The sequence below is a fragment of the Saccostrea cucullata genome, unplaced genomic scaffold, assembly GCF_032062105.1.
Source record: "Saccostrea cucullata isolate Sc308-1 unplaced genomic scaffold, CSIRO_AGI_Scuc_v1 ctg38, whole genome shotgun sequence".
In the NCBI taxonomy this organism is placed as follows: Eukaryota; Metazoa; Mollusca; class Bivalvia; order Ostreida; family Ostreidae; genus Saccostrea; species Saccostrea cuccullata.
The window spans coordinates 602,509-630,221 of record NW_026937075.1 but is presented as its reverse complement, the minus strand read 5'-3'; the positions used below and the strand labels follow the sequence as shown (position 1 = coordinate 630,221).

General features: G+C 34.1%; 3 protein-coding genes across 4 annotated transcripts; 1 reads left to right on the top strand and 2 right to left on the bottom strand.

Annotated features, from left to right (window-relative positions):
• Window positions 1-1,106: 1,106 nt before the first annotated feature.
• Window positions 1,107-3,090, bottom strand: LOC134247201 (uncharacterized). The gene is made up of 3 exons (XM_062729542.1): window positions 2,896-3,090; window positions 2,438-2,527; window positions 1,107-2,327 (listed from the first exon to the last, which is right to left on the bottom strand). Exons 1-3 carry the CDS (start codon window positions 3,065-3,067, stop codon window positions 1,699-1,701), a joined length of 891 nt encoding a protein of 296 aa, XP_062585526.1. The 5' UTR covers window positions 3,068-3,090; the 3' UTR covers window positions 1,107-1,698.
• A 7,217-nt stretch (window positions 3,091-10,307) lies between these two features.
• On the top strand, window positions 10,308-16,065 carry LOC134247200 (uncharacterized). Its single transcript, XM_062729541.1, has 5 exons — window positions 10,308-10,527; window positions 11,048-12,142; window positions 12,269-12,462; window positions 12,694-14,407; window positions 14,543-16,065. Exons 1-5 carry the CDS (start codon window positions 10,474-10,476, stop codon window positions 15,908-15,910), a joined length of 4,425 nt encoding a protein of 1,474 aa, XP_062585525.1. The 5' UTR covers window positions 10,308-10,473; the 3' UTR covers window positions 15,911-16,065.
• Window positions 16,066-16,109: 44 nt separating this feature from the next.
• Window positions 16,110-26,633, bottom strand: LOC134247241 (uncharacterized). 2 transcript variants are annotated; one of them, XM_062729603.1, is made up of 17 exons: window positions 25,763-26,633; window positions 23,526-24,438; window positions 23,300-23,370; window positions 23,056-23,197; window positions 21,403-21,477; window positions 21,088-21,176; window positions 20,554-20,627; window positions 20,354-20,442; window positions 19,422-19,570; window positions 19,068-19,145; window positions 18,919-18,979; window positions 18,697-18,814; window positions 18,398-18,498; window positions 17,845-18,123; window positions 17,175-17,306; window positions 17,000-17,074; window positions 16,110-16,863 (listed from the first exon to the last, which is right to left on the bottom strand). In XM_062729603.1, the coding sequence occupies exons 2-17, from the start codon at window positions 24,414-24,416 to the stop codon at window positions 16,636-16,638; spliced, it is 2,652 nt and encodes an 883-aa protein (XP_062585587.1). In that variant the 5' UTR covers window positions 24,417-24,438; window positions 25,763-26,633; the 3' UTR covers window positions 16,110-16,635. The 2 variants fall into 2 exon arrangements, with proteins under 2 accessions (XP_062585587.1, XP_062585588.1); XM_062729604.1 differs by lacking the exon at window positions 17,845-18,123 and having other exon boundaries at window positions 16,111-16,863.
• Window positions 26,634-27,713: the final 1,080 nt, after the last annotated feature.

Here is a 27,713-nt window from a genome sequence, read left to right as displayed (position 1 = left end):
GAAAAAATAAAAAAATCAAATAATTTAATTCCAGTTTATGATCTGCATTTTAACTGATGATGATAGAGGATGGTCCTTGGGCTTCATCAACCAATCTAGAATTTATCGACCTCATTATCTTGATCTGTGAATCAGAATAAGGCCTATCATCTCAATTTTTTAAACTTGATACTGTAGCGGTCACACACAAAGAAGTAGCTGAGGAATCGCATTATCATCATAATAATATAAATTTTCACAGATTTTGCAAGCAATTTTGATACTTGTATGTGGTTTTGACACCGAGAATTCATTATATAGTAAGATAAAGTTTTACTGCTATGAATATGAATTTTGTTCTTGTTAACCAAAGACGTAACACATGCCAATATACCAAAACCTGATAAAAAAAAAACTTGTTAGACAATGAAATACGGAAATAACGAACGGTAGTGAAGCTCAGAAGTCCATAGAAAATACAAATCGAGAACAGAGCACAAACACGAAAGGCATGATCAAGATCCATAGAGAGGTAAGCTACCCCTGTCGACTGGTTACCCACCGTGTGCTTCTTGTCAGGATCGGGAATACGGTAAATTTCGTAGATAATTCAGTGTGTAAATAATGGCCTAACAATTAGTATGAAAAACGTCAGTGTGTATTTGATGACAAGGTCATAGTATTGATCATAAAACTTTTCGTACGTACAGCAAGCTCTTGATTATCGAATCAATTGGGAGGCTTACCATATATTCAGGTGATAAGGGTATATTGCTGCATAAGGGAAGTTGTATCAAGGTAATTGATACCTACTGGAACTCTGAAAGATTGTATCAAAAGGATCTTCAGAAACTAAATCAATCAGAATTGAGAAACTCAAGCAATATTAAATAACAATTTCAGAGTACCTGTGTGTACAGTCAGATTGTTAAAAGTTTTAACATTATATTTTTGCAAATCATGAAATAACGACTATAACCTTTGTTACAGTTCTGCAAAGATATAATGGATTGACACCTGCATTGTACATAACTCATCTACCAGTCTCCATCACTTTCAATTTCAATTTTGCCATTTAATGTTTCAAACTTTCACCAAAAAAAGATAAATAAGAAAAAGCTCCTGTATCTACATATAAATTTTATTTCTTGAATACAAAATCTGAATAAGCAACTCTTAAAACCACCTGCATAAAAACCTTACCAAGAAGAATAACTCTTGTATAATATATAAGAAGTAACAATTCTTATTTTATAGATTATAAATACATTTAATACGGAATGCAATTGCCAATGGACTGTACATGTAACAAAGTATACTTAGTATATTAATAATTATAGCTTGCATCAAAACATTGCACTTTCAATTGCAAAAATTTATAATCAAAATATACACTCTTATTATATTCTAGGCATATATTAATATATGACAAAAAGGAGTACAGTGCCATTTATAACAACCTAGTCAATAATATACATAATATACATGTAATGGCACATAGCTTTGTGATTAAAAAATATATAGATAATGATATTTTGTTTATAAAAATTCAAGGAATAATGTAGAAACAATATAGTTTTTTATCACATCACAATCCTATTTATGTAGTCAAATTTTACCATATTCAAAAATACACCTTGGCTAATTTTTCTACATTTGATACTTTTATTGCCTATGACAAACTGAAATTTTGATACTGATGTAGCAAAAGACTTGGTTTTACATAACTCTACCAAGAAGTGTAAACAAAGAAATAAAAACAATACACATGATAATTTCTTCTCTGCTGCATAAATCTTTAATTCTGACCTCTTTATCCTTGGCTGATTTCATCAGCTGCCACAGTGGAATGATAACATGGAGAGAATCTGGAATCATCAGTCCTATGTCCCGGGCGTTCTGAAAACTGGTGCCCTTCCCCTGAATCACATGACTGACAAACTGATCTACACCACTAACTAAAATGTGCATCAAATTAATGCTAACAATGGCTAGCACCTTCCAGGACTTGACCTCATTTCTTCTGTCACAAAGGTTCAACACAATACAGGTGGCAATGATTTCAGTCACAGTGAACATGAAGTGATGTTTGAAATAGTTATAGAAGTCTTCATTGTAATAGCTGAAGTATGACCACCAGGAGTAGTAGTGAGGATACAAATTAATCAGGTACAGGGCAAACATACTGCCACGTAAACCTCGCCGCCTCACTAGGGGAATGAGGTATTTAATGCTTTCATACGCCAGCAGGATAAATATCACGGTGAATATCCAAATACGAGAGGTTTGCCAGGTGGCATTGAAATATACATGCTTATAGGTAGTTTCTCCTGGGTTTTCATATGAACCTATAGGAAAAGAAGATAACAATATGCATGCATTTATGCAAAGTTTGGACCATTCGTTCAATGCTGTAATATTTCTAATTTGAGAGATTGGAGTCATATTAGATTTTTACCTCTAAAGATAGTATCAAAACAGGTATTTCTACAGGTTCTTCTATCAATGTAACCTTTCTGTGGAACCCAGATCTGAGCATAAAACACACCTGGAAAATTAAATTGCTCTTGTATATTTTTTTTGGCTTTCAATGACTTCATCATATTTTGATAAGTATGCAATATGCTATTACTCTCATATAAAATTCACATTCATGTAGATTTATATATCTAATTATCTATCATACCATTTTCAAACTATTAAACCTTTGAATAAGAAGATATATAGTTGATTTGTTGTTCATTTATATAAATATTCTTCAAATGCAATGTGTTGCACGTGTTGCAAGTGAAACCACAAGCCCTACTAACCCCTTACTAATAATACCTGCAGTGTAAAACATTTTTTATAAACACTGTATATATGCTTCTAAAAGGTGTTAATAAAGATTTACTTTCATTCTTAAACTTTTCTTACCAATGTGGAGAATGGGTAGAAGGGAAATGAGGAATGCTGCAACAATGAAGGAGATGACCTTAAGTTTGTAATTTGTCACGGAGGGAGCACTGGTGTTATGAAGAGTGGTCAGGCGGGACTCCAGAAATGTCTGCACAAAATTATCTTTCACCATGGCCAATATGGAGAGCATAAATCAGTAACAGTTGATCATACACTGAAAAAGACAATACATGACTCAATCTTAATCAGTACATTCTAATACTTAACTACTAATGCAGTATTTTATTTCAAATTGGGAACTCTTATTAAGTATTTAACTTTATAGTTTGGAATTACTTGATTTACACATTTACCATGGTGAACATATTTGTAAAATTAGGCTTGTTGGAAACAAGCTGGCACTTATGGAGTTCATAATTTATTTTATAGCCTGAAGAAAGCATTGTACATCTTTTGACACCCCTGAGGATTATTTTATATTATGAAAACAATTGGGCAAAATATAAACAAACAAACTGTTGGACTGAAATCTCAATAAAAAGCAATCTTTTTCTGATTTTTTAGGGGAGAAGATAAGATAATGTAGAGAATATGCAGTCCAGGTTCTTGTCTTTTATTAAGTGATCAAATGCATATTTACTGATGCATTTATAACTTACACAATTAACATGATTAATTTAAATATTTTAAATGGAAATCAACTTCATGACTGTTAAAAAAATAAATGCAACTATGCATAAATTTACCACTCAACATACTCAACTGAAGTTTTTTTTTATCAAATTGTATTTTTACCATAAATAAACTCCCCTCAATTAAATAAATATTATGTTCTTCCTAAAAAAAAAATGACTGCACTGATCAGCTGCTGATTGACAAGGCTGTTGTACCTTCAACATTTTACATATAATTATGTACTGATTCAAGAAGCCATTTTTCCGAGTAAAATTACCTGTATTTATCCGTCCAGATAACAATGTAGACGATTAACAGCAAACTCTCCTTCAATTTCATTTCACGGATCGTTCATGCCACACAACAAGGTGCTCGTGGTTTAAGTTGAGCTTTATTGCCGGAGGTTGTAAGCTCTACCTTTAAAACGCTTAAAAGAGTGCGAAGGAAAAACATAGCATGCGAATAGTTCTGCATTATATTCCGGATATAATTATAATATATGTGTAATTAAAATGTGATATAATTGTAATATTCAGCATATTCTTTGTACATGTACATACTTTTAAAATCAATTTACACATGGTTCATAACAACTGCCCAAAGTCTTTTAGATTGGATGGATATTAGATTTTTAAGATTGATTATAAGAAGCAAGTGAACAACATGAAATGTGTTGGACTGATTTGCATTTAGTAGTGTATGAATGAGTAATATGAGTTCTTAACGCTTACTTTGTTTAAAAATAATAAAATGACAAACAATTTTTCTCAATCACTAATTAGATTATATTATTTATTAAGTATCCTTGCCTTGGGTATAAATCAAGAAAGAATCAAAATACAACAAGATAATTACAGCTGTTAATACTTTTAATAAAATAGATACACAAACACCAAGGGCAGGTCGGCTCTATTCGGGCCCCTAACCCTGGTACCTAACATAGGCGTCGGAAGCAAATTGTCTATCTTTGCAAAAAAAAAAAAATGGAGGGGGGGGGGGACTTGAGCCCCCCCCCCCCCCCGGTTCCGACGCCTATGTTCTTCCTAACAAATTGTCAAACCTCTTGCTTATGACTTGCCAAACTATCTCAAACAACTGCAACAGCTTCGCCTCTATTCGGGCCACTGATCAACTTTATGAGTCAAGAAGTTTATACACTCAAGAAATTATTACCTACTCTCTACTCCGCTGTAACAGGAATGACACAGCCTCTAAGTGATTCTTACTTTTCTATATATTCGATCAATGCATACTATCTTTGCAAGATATATAACTGTATTCAGCGGCAGCTCACACATATTGGTCCGACCAAAATAATTCCATCATGATAAGTAGATACAACATTATTGTTCATGATAAGAGTAAAGTTGTGTATGTCATACGTTAAAGAAATCAAAAATAACGTCAAAATATCATTAGAAAGTCACTTTCCCCCCGAAATGCAAATAAAAAATATCAATATTCCTACGCTCGCTCCCTCCTCAGCCTTTTTTTTTTACGTGTTTAATAACAGAGAATAATTAGGTCATTCTTCGATTCATATCTTTTCACCAATGAATTGATAATAATATGTTAGACGGTGTGACCGTTAGTGAGGGCGGAGCCGTAAAGAGAAAATTGCTACATTTTATTGTTTAATGATAAATCAGTTGATCACTTATATTCTGAAATTGTCAATGCATAACGTTAGACCTAAAGCAAAGGGTTCGCTTCATGCAGATCTATGGTCAGTGTCAGAAAATCATAACAAAGAACTCAGTTCTCTTGAAAAAAAAGTTTTCCCATCTCTTACATGTATACCTCATTACTTTTCATTCAAATAATACTGAGTATTTCATCATGAGATGAATGGTTGTCTAGCCAGAGCACTTAAAGTTGAAGAACGTCGTGGGAAAAAAGAGGGTCATGCATTGGGCCATTGGACCAGTAATGGGTTCAACATACCGGGCCAAAGAAATGTGAGACACCTCGGTCCAACGACACCTTAAACTTTAATAGTTATACACGTAACAGTAAACTCGTTCCAAAATGCTAGTATATCCAACAAATAATAATTCAAAAAAAATAATCAATTCATAAACTTTTTTCTGAGCACCAATTCTTTTTCTTTCACTACTTGATTTATACGCTTATTTAACAACTGTACACTTATCTAGAAACCTCAAGTCATTTCTCAACTTTTATTACTCCCATTACATGGTTATGATGTCATCTAAAGTAAGAACAATATTATTGTCAAGACAAGATCAGAAGGCGAACTTGGGACCCAAACTACAGACAGATGATCTACTTCCTGGATGAATCTAATCATCAGACCAACATTTGACTGAGTTACTATCACAAGGATTGAAAATATAGAAGCATCACACCTTTTATGAGAAAAAATTTGCAAACTAAAGGATGCATGATCAGGGACATTTAATACTACGTGCCTGTTGTGACATGGCTTTTTTTCTTTTTATTTATTTCTTTTTATTTTACATTATTGGAAACCCATAAAATATAATTATTGTTTTCTTTATTTTAATGAAAAATGTATAGTTCACCTTTCAATTTAAAAAAAACAAAACAAATATGATTTAAATAGCCTTTAGAATCTTCTAAATCTAACATCATTGTATTGAAAACGGTTATATATCTGGGGGAAAAACTTTAAAATTAAAAGTTTTTTCTGGTACCCTTGTCATTAATAGTTAATTATATAATTTCAAAACCAGCACTTGTGAATAATATAATAATAGGGTACACTTCTGAGCATATTCTTGAATAGAGAAACACCGTGGATCGTCACCCTTGGCTAGAGAAGATGACTTTTGAGAAGTTATGAATAGAATATTTTATCGATGTCAAACAAAGATTTTGAATATTTGCTTCATGTTTTTAATAGATAAGCACATTTATTAGGATTGAAAACTATATTAATTAATATGCTTGATGTGTATTAAATTTGAGTATTGTAGTGTACATATAGGTATGTATACATTAACAGCATGCACTGCACTTTGAAGTCGTATAACTTTGTGGATATTTTCATGCATTTACTGAAAGATGTATGTAGACTGAACAACTACCTCTCCAAACTGTACATTATACATTGTTTAACTTATTTTTTCCTGCTTTAATTTAGACTTTATATGTAATTGCAATTGTCAAAAAAAATCTTTTTGAATTTTTTTAATTCATACATCGTATCTATTAGATTTTTCTTTTGATAGTGATCTTTATAAGAAACTGAAATTTTGTCATTTGAAAAACTTTATAAAAGTTAACAAAATATTAAATTTAAAAAAAAAATCACAACAAAAATGAGATTCAGACTTCCATAGATTTGCTAAATATTTATGTATCCATGTACAAGTAGATATTCATAAATAATTTGGATACCTTAAAAAAAAAAAGGAAAAGAAAAAAAGAAATCCACACACTCTTATTGAGCCCCCCTGTGAGACTTTTCACATGGTATTTTATTTTATCACTTTTAAAACATTTTTAACTGTTCAAAAAATTATACTGTTAAAAAAAATCCTATATTTCTAGCTTGGTATGTATTGACACGTATAATCCTGAAGACATTTATTATTGGCAAATTTTATTTAACAAATAAACACGGATATTCTTGTGAAAGGGGCCACAGATAGATCCGCTCCTCCATAGTGCAGACGACAGCGCCGCCTTTAGGGAAATTCTAACCAATCAAATGCCGTTTTACTTGTTAGCGCGAACTATGAATAAATCCAAACGTCTAAAACGAAAGTAGGAAGGGCCTGATTACTAATGGATTTGATTTTAAGTAAAAAAGAATTACTACACATTATCCTTGGATTAAATGTTTTTTACTTTGATGAAAGTCTCATCAACAATGAGAATTTGCGCGTGGATAGAATCGACGCCATTTTAGCGAAGACGCCATATTGGCGACAAGAATCTCAGTTCCATAGGTATTGTAAATGACATATAGTTTACAATAGATTTCTTTTATTTTTCATATACATACGTGTTACCTATAGGGAGAGCTTCGCTCTCACGGGCCCTTCGGGCCCGTGAGAGGGCTCCGCCCTCTACTATATCAACAATTGTATTAAGTACATGTTTATAGTCCGTTAATTATCATACAATTTGTTCTTAAAGAAAAAATTAATCATTCTGTGTGTGTGTATTATTAAATGACGGAATTTTCAATCCCTGGCCTGCTCGTGTGTACACTTTGTAAACTGTAGAGTATGTGTGGCAAAACGAGAACTGCATGGGTTGGAGATTCGGGTTCGTGTTGAAGTTCAGCATACCATTATATATAGAGCTTGAATAATGTAAGTAATTTCTGCGACAAGTATATTAGTATATTTCAGTTATTTTCAAAACAAAAAAGGTTTTCCATGTTTTCAGTTTAGAATTTTCCGACCCGGTCCTGATTTTCCCAACCCGGCCATTTTAAACACAAGTTGTTGCAGATGCAAATGTTAGAACAAACTATATAAAGTTCAACTGGGATTGTATAATTGTATAATTTTTATTAATCAGAATTCGTATTTATATGATCTAATTAAGAAAAGAAAAGTTTTGTCTGACACCGTAACTTCTCGGCAAAACAAAACGTGTTTCTCCGAGCTCGCTGGATGCGTGTGACAGCTCCATTGCACGTGTGTAGACCAAGGCTACAGGTACATGTAGGCCTATGTGTACTGTTTGTTAGGAGACTGGGTGACCGTAATGCTATAGAATCACGATATTTACAACAGTTCCATAATTAGACAGTGCAGTTTTTTTTTTATTAACGTCATTATAAACACTGTTAAACATATTAAATCTAACAGTCGAATATCTTTGGATATGGGGTAACCCATATCTATTCTTGTTACTAGTGAGACAGTATATTAGAACAGGTTGGGCACACACCCCCAAATGGTCATTTAACCCCCGTTTGGTGGTCAGTCGCCCATATCGGCGTCTTTTTTATTCAAATCTAATTTTTATCAAAATAAAGCAAAAGCGCATTTACTTAGGCATTGGAGAATTTTTATTAACATATTCCTCGTACATTTAATGCAATTAAGTCAATTTTCCATGTGGAATTTCTTTGGAACTTCGTAAAAACAAAACCCACAGTTGTGCGTGACGGCCGAACTATTTGCTCAAACAGTACGAAAAAGTATTTTGTTGTGTATAGTTTGGTAAAAAATATATTTAAACAAGAGGTGTTAGTCTAGACAAGTAACTTTTCAAACGATCTTTCGATCTGTGTCTGTATAAATCTCTATAAAATCCCGTTAAACACGAGCTCCTCGTATTGTATTCGTATGGTGGGCACTTACTGCTATAATATTCCTTTTTCTACATTTGAATGTAACATTTATTTTTTATTTCTTTTAGGATGAAGTTACGATTTCTGTGCGACCCTTTGTGGTTTCATATGCATATCTATGATGTATCTACTATATCTATTAAAAATTTTTGAATAAAAAATTTACAAAGTGACATTTGCAATTATTCTTATTTCTATTCCAAGATTAGAGTTTTTGAGCGATTATTTTATCAAAAATTCACGGCATGTCGTATTTTTGTAAAAAGTAAAGCCATAACATACGAAATAAACGATATAAAAGAGAATTCTTACCTTTCATCGTATTTTACTTTTTGAAAATTTACACTAATGGGCCTCCGTAGTGAAATCAGTCTTTTGACCCAAGTTCGGAAAAGATCGTCATTTTTAATTGGTTAAGATAATTGATCGGTTACCCGGATGACAGAAATATGAAGTGATAAACACGATTGATAGGCTCAACTACGCGCGAGATGGAGGGGATTTTTCTTTTTAAGTTAAAACACAGAAAAGTTACTCTTGTTTACATAGGTGACGATTTTGTCAAATATTTGAACGACACTGCGCAAAAAAATCCGCGTTGAAATTCTGATTTTTTTCGTTCAAAGTTTAGAAAAATATCTATATTTTATTCCCCGTGAGTTGAAATTATGCGCCATTTCATTTTATTCCAGATAACTGAACAAAACGATTTTTCTCTCCCATTTGGTAGGTAATAAAGACGCCGATATGGGCGATTGACCACCAAACGGGGGTTTAATGACCATTTGGGGGTGTGTGCCCAACCTGTTAGAAAGGGGTGTCAGGTTATTCCATTATGATTCTAATTAAGGTCACTAAAACGTTTGATGAAATAGATCAAAAACATCACAAATGGTTTTGGTAATGAAAGATTCTAACTTCCTAACTCCACCTCACCCCCATCCTCCCACCACAACATATATACATGTATTTCAGATTTTACTTATTAAACCCTTATTACGTCACATGTCTGATTATTTATGTTTGTGTGATACTGAACAGTGCAACGATAGTCAATATCGATAATCAAATAAAGGTCAACATGGAAACCCTTTATACATAGTTTTAAAAGAATCAAAGAGATATTTAATAATAATAATGATATAACTCATAAGGCATGGTATGTAGAGAGGAACATTTTTGGATATTTTGGGCCGGGGTTTAAGATTGCACATATAAAGCCAACATTTATATTGGACAAAGGAAGAGGTTAATTAGGCGGTCCCTCACTATCTGGCTTTGTTGTGGTTCCGTGCACCAAGAAAATTAATTCTGTCAGCATCTGATAATCTTTACAGGCCATTGAGGATTAAAACAATTTAAGCCCAATCAAGGTCCTTCTCCGAGTGTTCGGATCAGATAAGTGGCATTAAAGACCAACGTATTGTCATCTGAAACAGAGCCGTCATAAAACTACACAGAAACCCGTGTATAACTGTGTCACACAATGTCACACGTACGGAATGTCAATGTAAAGATTTAGAATATATACATCAGTGTTGTTAAATAAGAATATACTTCTGTCTAATGGATTAGAATATACATCACTGTTATAAAAAATAAGAAGATGCCATAGACGGAATATGGGATCCAGTAATTCGAAATCACCAGACTCGGGTAGCACACTTCGAGAAAGCGTGAGTATATTATGATTAGGGTTATTTCGAAACTTTTTATTCGATTAGCGCGTTTATTTTTAGCGCTATTAAAACTTGTTGATTGTCTCTAAAACTTTACTCAAATATTAAAAATTGTAAATGGCTTCAATCTAAATGGTAGGTCTCAATGTAATTTGTCAATTCTCAATTTGCTTTCTAAATAAATACAATATTTTCAAATCAATTCGTAATCTCTCAATATGACTTCTCCATACACGTCAGTTCTGTTCTATTGAACACGTGATATTTTTATCAAAAGGAGTGATTGGATTTTTTTAAATACATATTTTAAAGTTCATATAACTTATATGCTTAGAATTGCAAGGGATAGACTGAGAAATTCAATGAATATACGTGCCAAAGAGATTCTAAAATATACGAACATTCCCTACTTTTTTTGTTCTTTCCACTTTTTCTATTTTGAATAACTTAAATTCATGTTTAGAGTTGTTAGGAATTGACTGGAAAGTAAAATGGATATAATTTATTTTAAATTTAGGAACAATATTCAATCACACCCGAGCCAGAACCAGATATCAACGTTCAGACAGTCAGTGAAGATATCAACGAAGAGCCGCAGCATGATTTTTTCCGATCACAAACCAATTCGGAGTTCTGTAACGTCCCTCCACCAATCACCCTTCTCAAAGATGACGAAACGTCTTTCGAAACAGATCAGTCAAAAGGCAAAGAAAGCGAGATTTTTATTTTTAACACAGTGACAGAAGAAACTCCTGAAGTTGACGAACTTCAGGAGAATGGCATTGAGGAAGAGGGAGAAATTATCACTGAGCCAGAACCAGTAGACGAAGAAGTAATCATGGAACAAGAGCTCGAAGAGGAGGAAGTTGTCATAGAGCAAGAACTCACAGAAGTTGAGGAAGAACACGTGGAGGTGGAAATGGGACAAAACGATATCACTGTGGAATCCCATGAAACCCGAAACATATACGAAGAACAGACAGACTTCACCGAGAATATGCAATCGCAAGATATTCATGAAATACCTGATGAAAACCAAGAGGAACCCCACACGGAAGAGAACATCGAGGACAAAGGAACCAAGGTGGAGGGGGAAACAGAACAACCACAAGAGGTACAGGATGAACAAGAAGAAGTGGTGGAAGAGGAAGACGAACAGGTAACGGAAAAATGGATACCAAAAACTGCTTTAGAGGCCGTGTATGATAAACCTGGTTTCGAAGACGAAGAATCATTTCCTCTTACGCAACCTCCAAAGGTTGAAACAGTAGCTTATGTTGCGGAGGACGACGACGACGAAGACGAGAAATTTGACATAACACTTTCTGCTGAGATGTCCGAATTCTTCGCCAAACCCTACGAAACCATGACTTTTGATTTCAATCTAGCCACTGGACATTTAAAACCCATTAGAGAGTTTGTGACCAAGTGGGGGTTTTATAAAGCTGTTCCGACCCCCGATGTTCTAAAAAGAGCACAAAAGGCCGTCAGACACTTTAATATACCGGCACCAAAGACTCAACGTGGGTATCCTCTCCCATTTCCACGGTTCTTAATGAAGCCTCCGGATCTTGAACCCTTTAAAATTATCGAAAGTACTTTGAAACTGAAGGTGATACTTTTTTCGTTTGTTCGAAAAACTTTACACATTAAGTAATTACATATTTTTATTCTGATTCATACTTTTAATTTTAAAAAAGAACATCTTTTATAGTATTAATTTATCTCAATCCAACAGGAATCAAAGAGTTTCGGGGCTGTAATGAAATTGATAAAGAACATGAAAAATGTGGTACATGATGATGAAGTAAAAGTTCGAATAATTGCGAAGTGGATGTCACAACATTCTCATAAAATTCCACCACTGGGCAAAAGCGGAAAGTCCGATTTTGCAGGAAATGCTCAAGTGCATCTCTTTTACAAATTTTGCAAGTATGTTACATCTTTCAAACTAACTAGAAAGACATAATTTCTTCATGGAATTAATTTGAAAGCGTATTTAACACTATTGTCATGTTCCTAATTTTGAATTTACCGGGTAGTAGTCATGTTGTAAATTTTGGTATTTACCGCCACCCGGTAAATTCAAAATTTACAACATGACATTATATTACCCGGTACGTTATGTAATTTTATTTTTTGAAATCTTATCTAACCTTCTAGAATATTAAACATCGAATGTGCTGTCATTGAGGGTAGAAGAAAGCTTTATCAAAGAGAACCTAGTTCAAAACCAGGAAAGCGAGCAGTCAAAGCCGTTTGGTGCGCTGTACTTGTAAATGGTCACTGGCAATTTGTGGACCCCAGTCTACCCGGATTGAAGGAAATAAGGAAAATGAATGATGAAAAGACGGAACCAGAAAACGAGAAATCTTGGCTGAGAACAATGCGGGCAAAGATTGGCGAGTACTACAGCCTCCCAGACCCGACATTCTTTGTTCATACACATCTACCAGACGAAGAATACTGGCAGTTGCTGTGTAGACCCGTCCTGGAATCAGAATGGTACAACATGGTATGTGTGTCTCCATTCTTCTTTCATTATGGATTCGACCTTCAGTCAAAAGTGACATACAACGTGAAGTGCAATGGCAATTATCTTATTTTGACCTTCACATACCCTTCGGACAGAATGTTTATTTTTACTACCTCGATTGTACCCAACCCTCCCAAGAATCCACCTTACGTTTGTATTGAATCTGACTTTGATGGGAAATCTCTTTCAGTCGAGGTTTTCGTAAGGCAGAAGGGAACATACTTTCTCCACATATACTTCAAAGATTTAGGCAGTGAATGCCGAGACTTCTTGTATTTGTGTACTTACTGTCTAGAAATTACCAAACCAAATGTGGATGCATTCGATGCGGTTTTTGTAAATGCCCGTCAACATTGGGGACCTGCGGATGATACCCTCGATGCTGGTCTTGTTCCTGTTTCGCATGTCACAAGCGAAATCGAATGTGGAAAGGAGTTTCTGGATATTGTGTTCGATTTACAAAATGATTTAAATCTTCACTGTACTTTAGTAGATAAAGACGGTCGTGATCTTTCCCGCCATATTGCTTACTGGGTTTATGGGAAAAAGTTTAACATAAAGGTTACATGTCCAGGCTTCCAAAAATGTGCTTTGGAGATATTCACAAAAAATGAAGACGACGATTCATTGAAAACAATTTGTAATTATCGGGTACATTTCATTGGTAATAATAAAGAGGCGAAACCGATAATGGGGTTTCCACCAAGCATGACCAAACTTGGTGTTACGGAGGCGGGCGAACTTCTTAATTTTATGCCACTTTTCCCAAATCCTTGCGTTTTTGCAATGGCTGAAGAATCTACCCTACAATTTACCATGGATTCGTCTGAATCAATCATTTTTCCGTCTTTGAAGTATGTTTCCGATAAACTTTATAATACAGACTCTTATATGGCTTGGTTTCTAGAAGACGACGGCAAATTGTCAGTATCTATCAATCCTCTTAGAGATGGATTATATCTCTTGTCTGTTCAAACAAAATATAGTATAGATGTAGTGGAGAGTACTATGCTTTATTTTGGACTCATAAATGTGGAAATTCCTTCAAGTCAGTGGGCTCCCTATCCAGAACGGTCTGTAGAGGTTCAAAAACAAGTCAAAATTCTTGAACCCAAAACCGGGTATCTCCGTGCCAAAGAGGAATACAGCTTTTCATTTCAGATCAAGGATGAGGCCCAAGATGTTGCTATGGTGACTAGCAATGGCTGGTGCCATCTTGAAAAGAAAGATTCAAATATATGGGAGGGTACCGCATTAACCGGACCAAAGGGAACAGATGTCACTTTGAATGCAAGATTTGAGGTTGGATCACAAAAATTCACTAAACTTTTGACATACAAGGTTTGTTTGATTTTCCATTTATCTTCAAAACACTCTGTACATGTGTATTTGTGATTAACTTTTTAATTGGATGTTTCAATTATTATTTTTTTATAGATGATGAATTAAAATAATTTCTCCATCATTCCTTTTTAGTCAATTGATAAAAAAGAGTACGAGGCAAGAACCAAACGACAAGAGCAGATTAGAACACAGAAGATGATGGCGTTTGCCCAAGACGATGAAAAAGTCAAGCCTCCAGAAAAATTGTCTCTGATGGCAGAGAGGCATAAGAAGGATGTGAAATCAAACAACAAAAAGGGTAAACAAGGGAAAAAATGCGATTTCTCACGAAACAAGAAAGCAACTGACGCAGAACCACAGAAAGAAGAAACAGCTGATAAAAGAAAGTCTTCGAATATACCTAGGTCAAATCCAAATAAAGAATCGCAAGGTTCAATTTCAGAGGAACCAGCAACAAAAGAATTAGTCAGAAAACGGGGTACTTTGAATAAAAGAGACGACTCTGGACCACCACCTTCCAGTCGAGATACACAGCGCTCATTCAACAAAAAAGATGATTCTGGACAACCCCGAGCCAGTCGAAATACCAAAAGTACTGTAGATAAAAAGGAAGAGTCCGAACCACCGCAAACAAGTCGAGAAACCCAGAGCACTTTAAATAAAAAAGACTATTCTGAAACACCGCAAACTAGTAGGGATAACCAGCGTACCTTGAATAAAAAAGAAACACCACAAACAAGTCGGGATACCCAGCGTACATTAAATAAAATAGACAAATCTGAAATACCGCAAACCGGTCGGGATATCCAGCGTACTTTAAATAAGAAAGACAATTCTGAAACACCACAAACTAGTAGGGATATCCAGCGTACTTTAAATAAGAAAGATGATTCTGAAACACCGCGAACCGGTCGAGATATCCAGAAGGAAGTTAAAAAGGATCAACGACCAAACGATAAACAAAGACAGGAAAACAGTTCTGAAGCTGATGCCAAGACAGATACGCAGCAGGAAACATCGAGAACAAATGCCAAGGAATCACCCAAGGATGATGTATTAGATAAGACAGTCAAAGGTAGAAAAAACTCGAACGAAATCCCTAAAAACAAATTCAGAAAATTTTCTGCCGATTCAAAATCTTCTGGTTCAGATGGGAGCAATCGGTCAACTACATCGAGAACAAATGCTAGGGAACCATCTAGGAATGGCGTTTCAGAAAATAAAGTAAGAAGACCCCCGAAAGAAATCCCGAAGTTCAAATTCCGAAAATTTTCAACCAAAGTGCCATCTGAGACGGAAGAGAATGCAATGTCTGAAAACGGTAATTCTGAAACACAAGACGAATTACAACCTGTTCCCAGCGAGCCCGAAACCCTGAGTCCAGCAACCATTGCAAGACTGAAAGCAAAGAAACGGGGACTATCTAAACAGAGTGGGCCCAAAATAGCTATCTCTGGTCCCGCTGGCACAATGGCCTCCCCTCGAATCTCCGTCTCCTGAGGTCTATATGTGAAAGGTTCTGAATTCACAAAATCTTTTCCGAAGATGAATGGGATTTCTCTATCGAAATCTTATTGGAGGTTTCTTTTTATAAAAAAAAATTATGAAAAAGCAGCGCCTTGGCATGAAATGTGAAAAAAAAACAACAAAGTATATTGTCCAGTTTCATTTTATTTATATGATGAGGTGGGCTACAAAACATATTTTGAAATTTGTGTTTCTGAAAAACATTTACTTTATATATTAATTTATATGTATATTCTTATAATCAAATTAGAATTTATGTGAACAAAATATTTCAATATTCTGTATTTTCCCATCCTATGATCAATGTTTAAAAACAAATACCTAAGTAACTGAAGGATATTGAAAATTCTTAAGATTCATTTATTTAACTTTATCACAAACTAGTGTAATGACTCAGAGGGAGAATTATTTGAAATCATTTTGTACCTTATTCCTGAAACTTAATTATTTATCATGGCATATTAATGTTTGATTGATGTGGCACTTGTATTCAACTCATGCTGGTTCATGAAGTTGTATACAAGTGTGTTAACACTAAACAAGATATTGAAATTGAATAATCCCTCACAATTTGCCTTCCTATACTTTACTTTGAGCTGTTGTGCATAAATAAAATTGTTCAAAACTGTTTCCTTTTCGAAGTCACAATAATGGCAATATTTAAATATCTATCCTTCGCTATTCTCCAGCAGCCAGTGTTAGGCATGAACTGACGAAGCATACGTGTCAGCGGGATTGTGTAGTACGTTACTGATAAGAGAGCTCTTGTAGTCTTCCCAGTCCAGTTTGTTTTGAAAATTCTCCTGCAATTTTTGTTCCCGTGGGTAAGCACGTATTGACTCCCTCAGGTTGTTGCGTACATTGTCATTTATGTATTTGAGGAACACTTTCTTTGAAAGCATCACTATCTCTGCTCCTTTGCTGACCTAACAAATAAAAATCATCATTTAATTTTCATTCTGTAAAAAATATATGATGGAGGAGATAAATAATAAATAATAGGATTACTGACGCTGTTAAAGAACATACCATACAAATAATTACTGATGTTTGTGAACATACCAAACAAGTTGCTGGAGATGCGTTTAGCATATCATCCAGATCCTCACTACCCCATCCCGTCAGTGTATCTAAACCCTAAAAAGGACATCATACACAATACATATAATTCATATAAATCATAAATAAAAGATAAATATCAAATAAAAAGATAGATTCAAATAATAAAGACACTTACAAAGACATCTTTGCTTTGAAGAAGGGCGAGTTTCACAAACACGTTGTGATTTTTAGAAGTATCATCCTCTTCCAATCCTTCTCTCTTTTTCGGAGGTTCTTCTTTCTTCAACATGGCAGACGTTGGCATAATCTATAATATCAGTATTATGCATTTTGATTTTTAAAATATTTATTTTCTTCAATTGCATGGCAGTTTACAGGTAGGCTAATTACACATACATTGTTCTATTAATGTACATTTACAAAATCAACATATCACATAATATGTGAAACAGTACAAAAATGTATTTTAATTTGAGGGACAATTTTAAGAATAAATCTTCGTACAAATATGATCGTTTTAATGTTAGTAGTAGAAGAAATACTGAAAATACTATAAGCTGAAGGTGAAAAGTTAATACATGTTGGTTCAAGTTCATGTTAGTTAGCTTTTATCTACGTGTGCATAAACTTGAGAGTTGAATCATAAAATTAAAAGCAATTTCATGAAATATTGTATTGTTAATATTACAGTTAGTAGAGGATGGTGTAAAAAGAACTCAAATCACCAACACCATTTCCAAAGTCAGTAAATATTCGTACAAAAGGTCAGAGGTAGTTATCAATATTATGTGTTTCACGCAGGACAGGAAGTGGAAAGGGGATTATATGACCGAACGCATACGTACAAAATGTGTTTGATATCGGATATTTGGTCCTGCCATAAATCTACTTTCAGATATATTTGAAAACGGACTTCTACAGCCCACAGGGGGAATGCAAAATATTTTATCCTCTGTAGTTCCATTTGGCAGATCAGATTCCTTTTTCGCGTTATTAAGAGATTCTAAATCCTCCTCTACTTCCGCTTCCGGAACAGTAACGAGGTTGCTGTGGGGGTTAGAGGAGAGAGGAGGAAGATGAAGTTCCTCTTCACAAGTTTTGTCAGTTTCCTCTTTAGCTAATTTCTACATGCACAAATAACAGGTGTCACTCAAAATAAAGCACAACCCTTTTAATATCATTTTCAAAGTTTTTCAATCAATCTACATTCTAATACGTGATCAGTAGCAAATTTACCAGCATTGTGACAGTCTAAGTTATGGATTTAAATATTTACATGTACATGTAATATAAATCTCTCTCTCTCTCTCTCTCTCTCTCTCTCTCTCTCTCTCATTTATGTATGTTGCACTGGCATACATGTATATACAGTAGCAAAGTAGTACAGTAGTTACTTACCCTTCTTAAGGCTTCATAATAATTTGCCATATCCTGGAATACATCCGTATTCATGTAAATCTTGTGTTTTCTTCTCCTTTGTCCACTGTCAATCTTGGACTCTGTGTTAGTCAAAAACCTTAATTTCATGCTTTTGAATGATACAGAATAAACAAAAAAAAAAGGTAGGTCAAAGCTACTCATCGAGTTTAATACGTAGTTATTAGCCTAAAAGTTTGAATATACATTTCCTTCATATGTAGAACTTAAAAGATTTCATAGAAGCCAGAAAGATTTAACATCAATGCCAATAACTTTACCTGGTCCACCTCCTAGTTCCGGCAAAACTATTTCTGTGATCGGATCCGGTTTCCTTTTTATTTGACTAGATTTTCTTGCCTTAACACTCTTCAGTTTTTTAAGTACCTCACAAGAGCCCTAAAATGAAACGTACCATAGGCAATTTGAAATAAGGATGGGTTGACAAAAAGTAATGTTTAAATAAACTCATTTTGGATGAAATTGAAATAATTAATACTAACCGATTTAATGAAATATAACCATTCACTTTTCTTCCCATCGTCGGAGACCAATGTACCTCTCCTGCAAAGTTTATGTAGATCATACTAGTATATAAATTCAATGAAATGATAATAACAGGACTTTAAGTGTTTAAAATACAGAAACTAACTTAAAGTAATGAAGTATACAGGTGCCTGGTTCCTCTCTCAGACAATCTATCGGCCAATTCTGCATAATGGGAACCTGCCTACATTTTGAAAAGAAATATTATTGATGTACCAAATTTAATTTGACATTTTAATAATACTAAATCAATGCAAACAGTACTGAATAAATTTTGATCAAAATTATTTTTTTAATTGTCTCAGTGATTATCTCAATTGAATATTCATCTTTCCTAAATCTTAATACATGTACTAGAAAACGACCTCTCTTCTTAGGGTGCAACCTATTGTAGGTTTATCTTCAAAAATTGAAGAATCACTGTGATTTCTGTACAATGGTGAATCATTTGTATGGTTACCTTAAAAATTTGACATGTTCTGATTCTTCTTCGTCATTATCATTCATAAAGATCCTGTTAAAGTCGTCTTTTCCTATGACCAGCAGTTCCATAGAGGTGGCGCTCTCCACGGTGGCTGTTCTCTTCGTGTTGAAAATCAACCCTATCTCCTAAAGTAAAAAAAACATTCTTTTTTAATACCATTTCAAATTTCCACTGTCAAAAATATTCAATAATGGTAAGAGAGAAAAACTTTGATACAGAGTTCTTTTGTATTTCTGAAATTTAAAGTTCAAGTCAGGATAGAAAAAGTTTAGCTTTCTTGTAATATATCAAGTATTATGAGTAGGATTCAAGTTAGGAAACGCTGGACAAGTAAGTTCCTCAACATAAAGGTTTTTTTAACTACAGGCATTAAATACTCCACGGACTCTTAGAACGAATGGATAAAAGAAATTTGTATGAAGTTCAAGTTAACAGCATATCTATGTGTGCCCTGTACTCTATACTATATGTGATAATAACAGTTAAAATAACTACACAATAGTTAATTATGAAATTGGAGGCTAGATTTATCCCTCATATCTATAGGTCTACATAAAAAGTCAAAAGTAGAAAAGAAACAAGACTTCAACTGTTTGGAAAATTGTCTACTTTTGAAAAGAAAACTTGTTGAAGACCAATCTAATAGACTATGTTTAAGAAGTAACATGAACAACTGTGTATTTTCTATAAATAGTAAGTCGTAAAGAGCAGTTGACTGTAGAGAATCCTCCATACTAAGTCTCTGTGATACATTACCCCATCTTCCCACGAATACTACACAGAAACATCACATAAATATTATGAAATTAAAGACTCAGAGTTGTCTTCTTTTCAATTCTAAAATTTGAATTGCAAAAACGAAATAGAAAAATCTTGAATAAATGGTGCTGTGACCAGGATCATCTTACCCCAAAACTCATTCCTCTTGTCAGGCGAGCCACGGTGTTTAGACGTGTTTCACCCGTCTTTGGGTCTGTCATCATCTTTTTGACAAAGGCTTAATAAGAACAAAATATATGAATGAGAAAGTTTTTTATTGTTATCGTCATTCGTTTTTATAAATTATTTTTAAATAAATGTAATTATTGATTTCTTGATGAAAATTCACCTGTTCCAGCCAGTATAAAGTAAAATGATTCTGCGTCGTGACCTTGGCGAACTATTGCTTTCTTTGGACCAAGACTAAAAATAAAAGTCGGTGAAGCGAATTAATCTAAGCGGATAACGCTAATCCAAGTTACTGATGCAAGAGACACAAACAATTCCATTCCAAAAACAGGGGGGAAAACAAATACATTTTGGTACACGTTGATTTGTTTTGCTGGAACAAAAATAATGTTTGAATTTTCCACAAAGGAGACAATAAATTATTTTTACTGTATTCAATGTTTTTCAGATGAAAATAAAACTTCAGCTGGTAAATCACCTGTTGTTTTTAAATATTTTTATTTACACGTGAAATTCCATTCACTTGTACCCATAAACAAATGATAAAAAAAAATGGCTGTCTGTCTTCATTTATGATAGTTTTGATATAATGTAGAATTTTTTCAGCTAGCAAGTGGTAGGACATTATTTTTTTTTTAATCCTGTGAGAGGATGTACGTATCCTTTCCATTAAGATCGGAGTGGGGGGACTTACGTTTGGTACCAGGCGACCTGACAGAGTTTTTCCTGCGTTACAAGAGGATACTCGGAAAGGGAACGTAAAGCCTGCAGCCCGTGCATTACCTACAACCAAAACAACTGCATTAATGAAGTAATCAAATGGTTAAACGCACGAAGACAATCGATATGACCGTGCACAGCTAGTAAGCATGTTTTGACATCTGAAATGTCATTTACAGATTATGGTTATGTAATTTGTTATGTGACAAATATTCCTGATGACTAACAAATACTAAACTTTGTCATTAAAGTGCATTAACTTTTTTTTTTAGTTTTCAAAATTAAATACCTGTTTGATCATTTCAGGTGTTCGGAAGTTCCAACGGGTAGTTAACGTTTTCCTATGATCCTGAGTTAAGGATATCTTATATAAAAAAGAAAAAAAAACATGTATAAATATTGTTTTAATATACATTGTATATATATATTTACATATATGAAGAAGTAGGAAATAAAATTTTGGTTTTAAATTGTTTTATATATTTTATGTAATTTTGATTTGTATTGATGTAAATAATAAATCCTTGAAATATAAAGAAATCGTCCTTGGTGTTTAGATTTGAGATTTTATTTTGCCTTCTATATAATTCCATACAAAATTTTGCACAATTTTTTAACTTTATGACAAAATCTTATAAAATTCTCCCACTCTACTTGGTAAACATTATTCAGGTTGTCAATTTAAATGTAAATCTATGAGAAATAATGCTGATTTCTGAAAAAAGTTTGTTTGTGTTATTTATCCTTAAATTGTTTTTATGTACAATATTTCTCTTCTCAAAGAGTGAGTGCTCGATCATTATGTACAGAAAAATGTCATGACTTCTTATCTGACTGTTGTTTTACAAAAGCAATTATTTTTCTCTAATATGAGATGTCACCAAATATCTCTAATGGTCTTCAAACTAGAGCTTGGGCTTTACTCGGCACTCAGGGTCATTGAGTAGTGAGGGTTCTTTATCGCGCCAAAGCTTACCGTGTTAAGGGATCTCGGGTTTTTAAGGTGCTGTTTGAGAGACCCGTAACTTTTACTTATAGTGCCGAGCTTTGGCGAACATCTTGCAATTACTAATATGTAGTTAAACGGGGCACCGGGATCGAGAATCGAACCCGGTACCTCGCGATGACGAAGCGAGCGTCTTTCTACTAGCGAAAGGTACAGTATCCCTTGGTTTAAGAAGAGAAGAAATTCATAAGAGCCCCGGGACTTACAGAATTAACAACAGAATTAATCATTTAAATCACGACCTTGTATCGAATCCATAGATTGACTTCGCTGTTTACGTTCAATCTAAAGGAGACATTTTATTCATTTACGCAAATGTTAACCCTCTTAAACAGTTAAACGACAATTTAGATTTTTCCAATAACATGCTGGTAAGAATTTTGGCGAACTTCAGTTCACTGAAGTCACTTCAAGATAATGTACAGGGCATACCAAATCAGCAAGAAGACCCAAAAACGTCACTCAGTTTATTTTCTTTTCATTCAGATTATCCTAACTCTGCCAGGTACACTGTGTATGATTCACAAAATGTTTCATTAAATACAATCAAGAAAATGCAGATGTTAAATACATGTATATTTTGTATCATTCGCCTATACTCTCCTTTGAGTGTTGAAAAGACTACACTATAGTTTTTTTCATTATTTGTTGTTGATTACATATTAAATTTTTTTAAGCGTGGAAATTTTCAAAGTAATTTTTTAATACAATTTGTAATTGCTTTTTGGTAAAATTGGATAAAATGGGTGTCCATGAATTTATACATCGACGAAACTTTTTGCCAAAACCACGAAATTTGGTCTCCACAAAAATTAACAAAACCGCAGTATTCATCAATCAATCAATAAATTCCCGTAAACTAAAGTGGTAAATATGTACAGGAACTTGAGAAAGCATTAATTTGTTGAGTTAGAGTGCGGGGTAGGTGTAACTCACCTCCTTTTTAGCCACAAAGTAGTTTTTATCAAATGACAGTCCGTACTCGTCCATCGTCCGAGATACGTTTTCACAGGAGACTTCATTAGCGATGTCAACGAAGGATTTCAGCTCTCTTTCCAGCTTATTTCCCTCACTAGAACTGTCATATAAAATGTAAGCCTTATAAATCTTGTTTGAATCCACAAAATTGTCTCATACACCAGGAAAATGTAAATAATAGTAAATAAAAAGCAACACTTACTCCATAATGAGCTCGATCCATTTAAGTATAATGAGCACTATTCTGGCATACCGACGAAAGAACTGCAATGCCTAAAAAAATAAAGGTTTATCATTAGATTACTTAAGATTTGTCAGAAATGGATTCATTTCTTTGATATTTCTTAATGAATTAATCTAATAAAATTTCGAGCATTTGAAATTCAGCTAGGTCTAACATAAGAAAAAAAAGCAGCCATCTAAATTACCTCCCCTGGTTTCATAAACTTGGGGTCTCTGTTTGACTCGTCTTCTACGTCAAAGCGTTGCAGAGCGTAGATATGGGTGGATCCAGAAGCTTCAGTGGAGGACCCCTGGACAATATTCCGATATCGCCGCTCTATGTGTTGTACATTGCTGCGCAACGTGGCAACTCGCGAGAAATGGTCTTTGGGTAAATCTAGCTTTTTTTCTATTCTTTGTCTCATTTTGTTAATGGCAACTTTCCTGGTGAACACAGCCATGGCGTGGTCCTCTAGATTGTTAGTTTTTTGAGCCTTCATTTTGAACAATTGCGCGGAAGCCAACTGCCACAGACCCGATTCTTCTATACTCTTTCGCCGTGAATCAGCTACCAATTTCTTCTCCTCCTCCGTTACCTCTGAATGGTGCGGATCTGCGAAAGAGGAATTTTGCATCAAGACTTCCTGTAACGTATCCAGTTTGTTGCGACTGTTCGGTAGAGGATACACATGCACATTTTGCGTCGTGTGTAGCCGTTTCTTGACCAAGTTTTCACGAACATTTCGTCGTAGCAAATTGTCCTCGTATACATCTTTGGGTCTGACACTGTCAAAGAGGTCTGGCATCGTATAAGATTTGGTCAAGTTAACAGATGACATTCTCCTGAGGAAGGCGTGATGTTGACTTCGCTGGGGGTCTGTCGACATCATCTGTTTGTCAAAATCCAGGAATGTCGCAGACCGACTTAAAGACAGTGTATCCTCTGAGCTGTCATCTAGTCCTTTATCCTTCAACAGAAGTCCACCGGGATCGGATTTCAGAGACTTCAGTGGTTTCCGCTTCCGAGGGGACACAACTCTTGTGTTCAGTCTGATTCTTGCCAATTTATCTTCGGGGACTGGGTTTAGGTCTTTCATTGTCCTTTTCGATGCAACAAAACTAGAAAACATACAATGGATCAAGTTTAAAAAATGAAATTGTGTTGGGTGAATTTCAGTTTTCGACAATAATGGATAAATGGTGTCATTTTATTGTTGCATACCATTAAACCCATCAATCATTCCATCTGCGTCTGATTTAAATTAATATCAGAAATTCAATTTCAGATGTATTATTCCACTATTTATAATTAAATTAAATCGAATTCTATCTACATTCACATCTAATAATAATATCAGTGGGGTCGATATATTGTGTTTGTAGAACGCTGTAGCACACCTCTAACAGTTATACGGTTTAGAAACCTTGGCAGAAGGCGGGCAGCAAACACGAGTTCTGTTCAAATGGTGAAAAAGTTGCTAACTGCAAAATCGAACCACTATTGACAACTTTTGAATAGGAATTCGAAAAGTTGAACTTTGGAACGCAAAATTTCGCGAGTGTTTTCATTACACAATCGACAATCCAATTATACTTTGTTACCATTATGTTTAACTAATCTAATGGCTTACTAATCTATAGCATACACATATACAATCCGTCCCAAAGTTGCTATAAGTACCAGTTTTTAATTCAGGTCTAGTTTCTACTGGTAGTTTTTCGGGATATGCTATGTTTATAAATAGTAATAAACAAAAATCGCAATCAATCAATATCAATAATACAATAATCAATATTTCCTGGATATTGTCATATCAAAACTAAAAATTGGCAGGTGCTTTGAACTAAAACAGCTTACAAGTTGGTTTTTTTTACTTGTTATTATTTTAGAATAAGATTTCATTGATCTACTCTATCACTAACGAAATTGGATTAAATGACTACTTGTGTTACTTTGAGATTAAACATCGTTCAAGAGTTTGGTTTTAATTTTTAATATTTTTAATTACGGTATGTGAACACTGGAATTATTCAATTTGATGTTTTGTATTTGTGTAGGTTTCTTGTTTCGACTTTTTATTACAATTAATGACTTAATACACATTTTAATTCAAAAACTGCTTGAACCATATGTAAATATTAAGAACTTTCATATAAAATACTAGGCAATAAACGATATTGTCTTATTCCTAAAAGAAAACATCTAAAGTGAAATAAATTCAAGAATACGTGATTTTGAGGGAGGGATTCTTTACAAACGATTTCTGATCCGTCCCTTTCAGACTGCATGTGTAGAGGGGAACGGATCAAAAATGTAAGTAAGCAATATATGGTCCTCGACAAATAATTCAGAATTTAACCATAAACATAAAAAACAAGTTTCAAGTCAAATTAAAAGTTTAAGGATTCTTCAACTTTGGGACATTGGAAAATATTATCTTACCTTTTACCGTAGAAATAAGTTCATTCCTTTATGAACAAAATATCCAGACTGGATCCAAAATACTCAAAAAGGAAAACAAATGTAAATCCTTTGTTTCATAATTCATTTCATAATCTCTTATGGTCCTAGCCTCCTTAATTTTTTGAAATCTTAACACAAAAGTTAGAGACAAGAATGTCGCTATCACTATTTCAAAAGAGTACTTGTCCACTGATAACACAGAAACCTCATTAAACCAAGGGGGCCATTACCAGACCAGTTTCTGAGTTTGGCGTCCGATCGGTTCCAGCGATCTCGAGAAATAGTCGTAAGTGGTTAAACCCCCTTAATCCTCCCTCGATGGATTACTATTAATCCGGTGTTAATCCGCGCAAGCACATGTACAGAGGTCTGTTGCGTTAAGGGTGTCAATACACCAATATCAATCATCATAATCCAAGGCCAATTAGCAACCCATAATGAAAACGTGAACACTACGAACAGAAAACAAATGTTTACATGAATGGTTCAATTCTCCGAGGGGTTCTAAACTAACATGCACTCTTTAATTGACGATTGAAATGTGTTACCGAAAAAATATTGACATATGGTGCGTTTTTTCTTTCAAATCAGCATGTTCAAAACCAGACTTGGTCAGACGATAATTTCAAGGATGATTTTTATCTTAGAGGTAGAATTTAACTTTCAATGGCAAATACTTGTATTACATTTAAAATACAACTAAAGGATCATTTAATTGATCATTAACAAGCAGGGAATATCGTTTATATTCATTTCAATTTTAAATCGCGACCAAATTTGAGGATCATCGAACGATCAAGTATTCGACTCTTTCAATCGTCAATTCTTCTGATCAACAATAACCGACATGTAAAGAAACCGTTGAAACACGAGAAACCACTAAAAAGAAAATTAACTTCAGAATGTTATCATATACGTTATGTAGTATTTTTGAATGACAATTTGGAATAATTGTCCAAAATGTAGAGAGAGAGTTTTAATTTCATTTGTATCTTATAGACTCTTGTTCCAATAAAAAGAACAAGCTGCAACAAATCCGTTAATCACTTAGATAACACATATTTATGATCTGTATTGACAAAGCTCTTACGGCAATTGAAATTTAAGTCTCAAATCAAAAAATCGATATCAGCAATAAAACAGCAGAGGGTTACTTCAGAAAATATAGCTGGGTGTCACGTAACACAATAGACTTTATGAGCAGCGGTGTCAGATCGATGTAAAGCGTGTCCGGATCCACTCAGATCATGGTCCCCGGGTAGCAAAAGTACCGAGACAGGAAAGTGATAGTAATTGCTGAGAGAATTTTACCGATTTCCACTTGTTTTAGTATCCAAGTAACCACTGTATGTTTTCACGTTATCAGATTCCTCATCACGTTTCATTGACATAAGCTGTAAAAAATACTTCTACGCGAGCGTTTCTAAGATTAACTGGATTATTTTTCCCTATCAAAAATCGTTAAAAATTTATTTATAACATAAATTACATTTATTATTTAATGTCAGACGCAACGAGCCTTATCTACCGATAATTTTTCCAATATATTCTTAATTTAAGATTATAGTGGCATCAGATGTTCATAGACAAAAAATCAGCATGCATTACCGATATCAATTGATGAAAATTCTTGGGTAATTCAAAGAAAAATATATTAAGATTACTAAGTATATATCCTAGATGTTTCTTTTATCAAAACTTGTATTAGAAGAAGTGTACAACACCGTACAATGTATATAGACAATCAAAAATAGCACACAGTTCCTTCAAGTAATGGAACTCTTCAACTCCATGGAAAAAGACAACAAATTTCAAACTACGTTGCATATGTATGGCAAACCAAATTCACAAAAATGAGCTAAACATAGTTCATAGTTGATAAACTAGGTTTATCGACTGTAAACTATAGTTTACAAACCGTGAACTATTT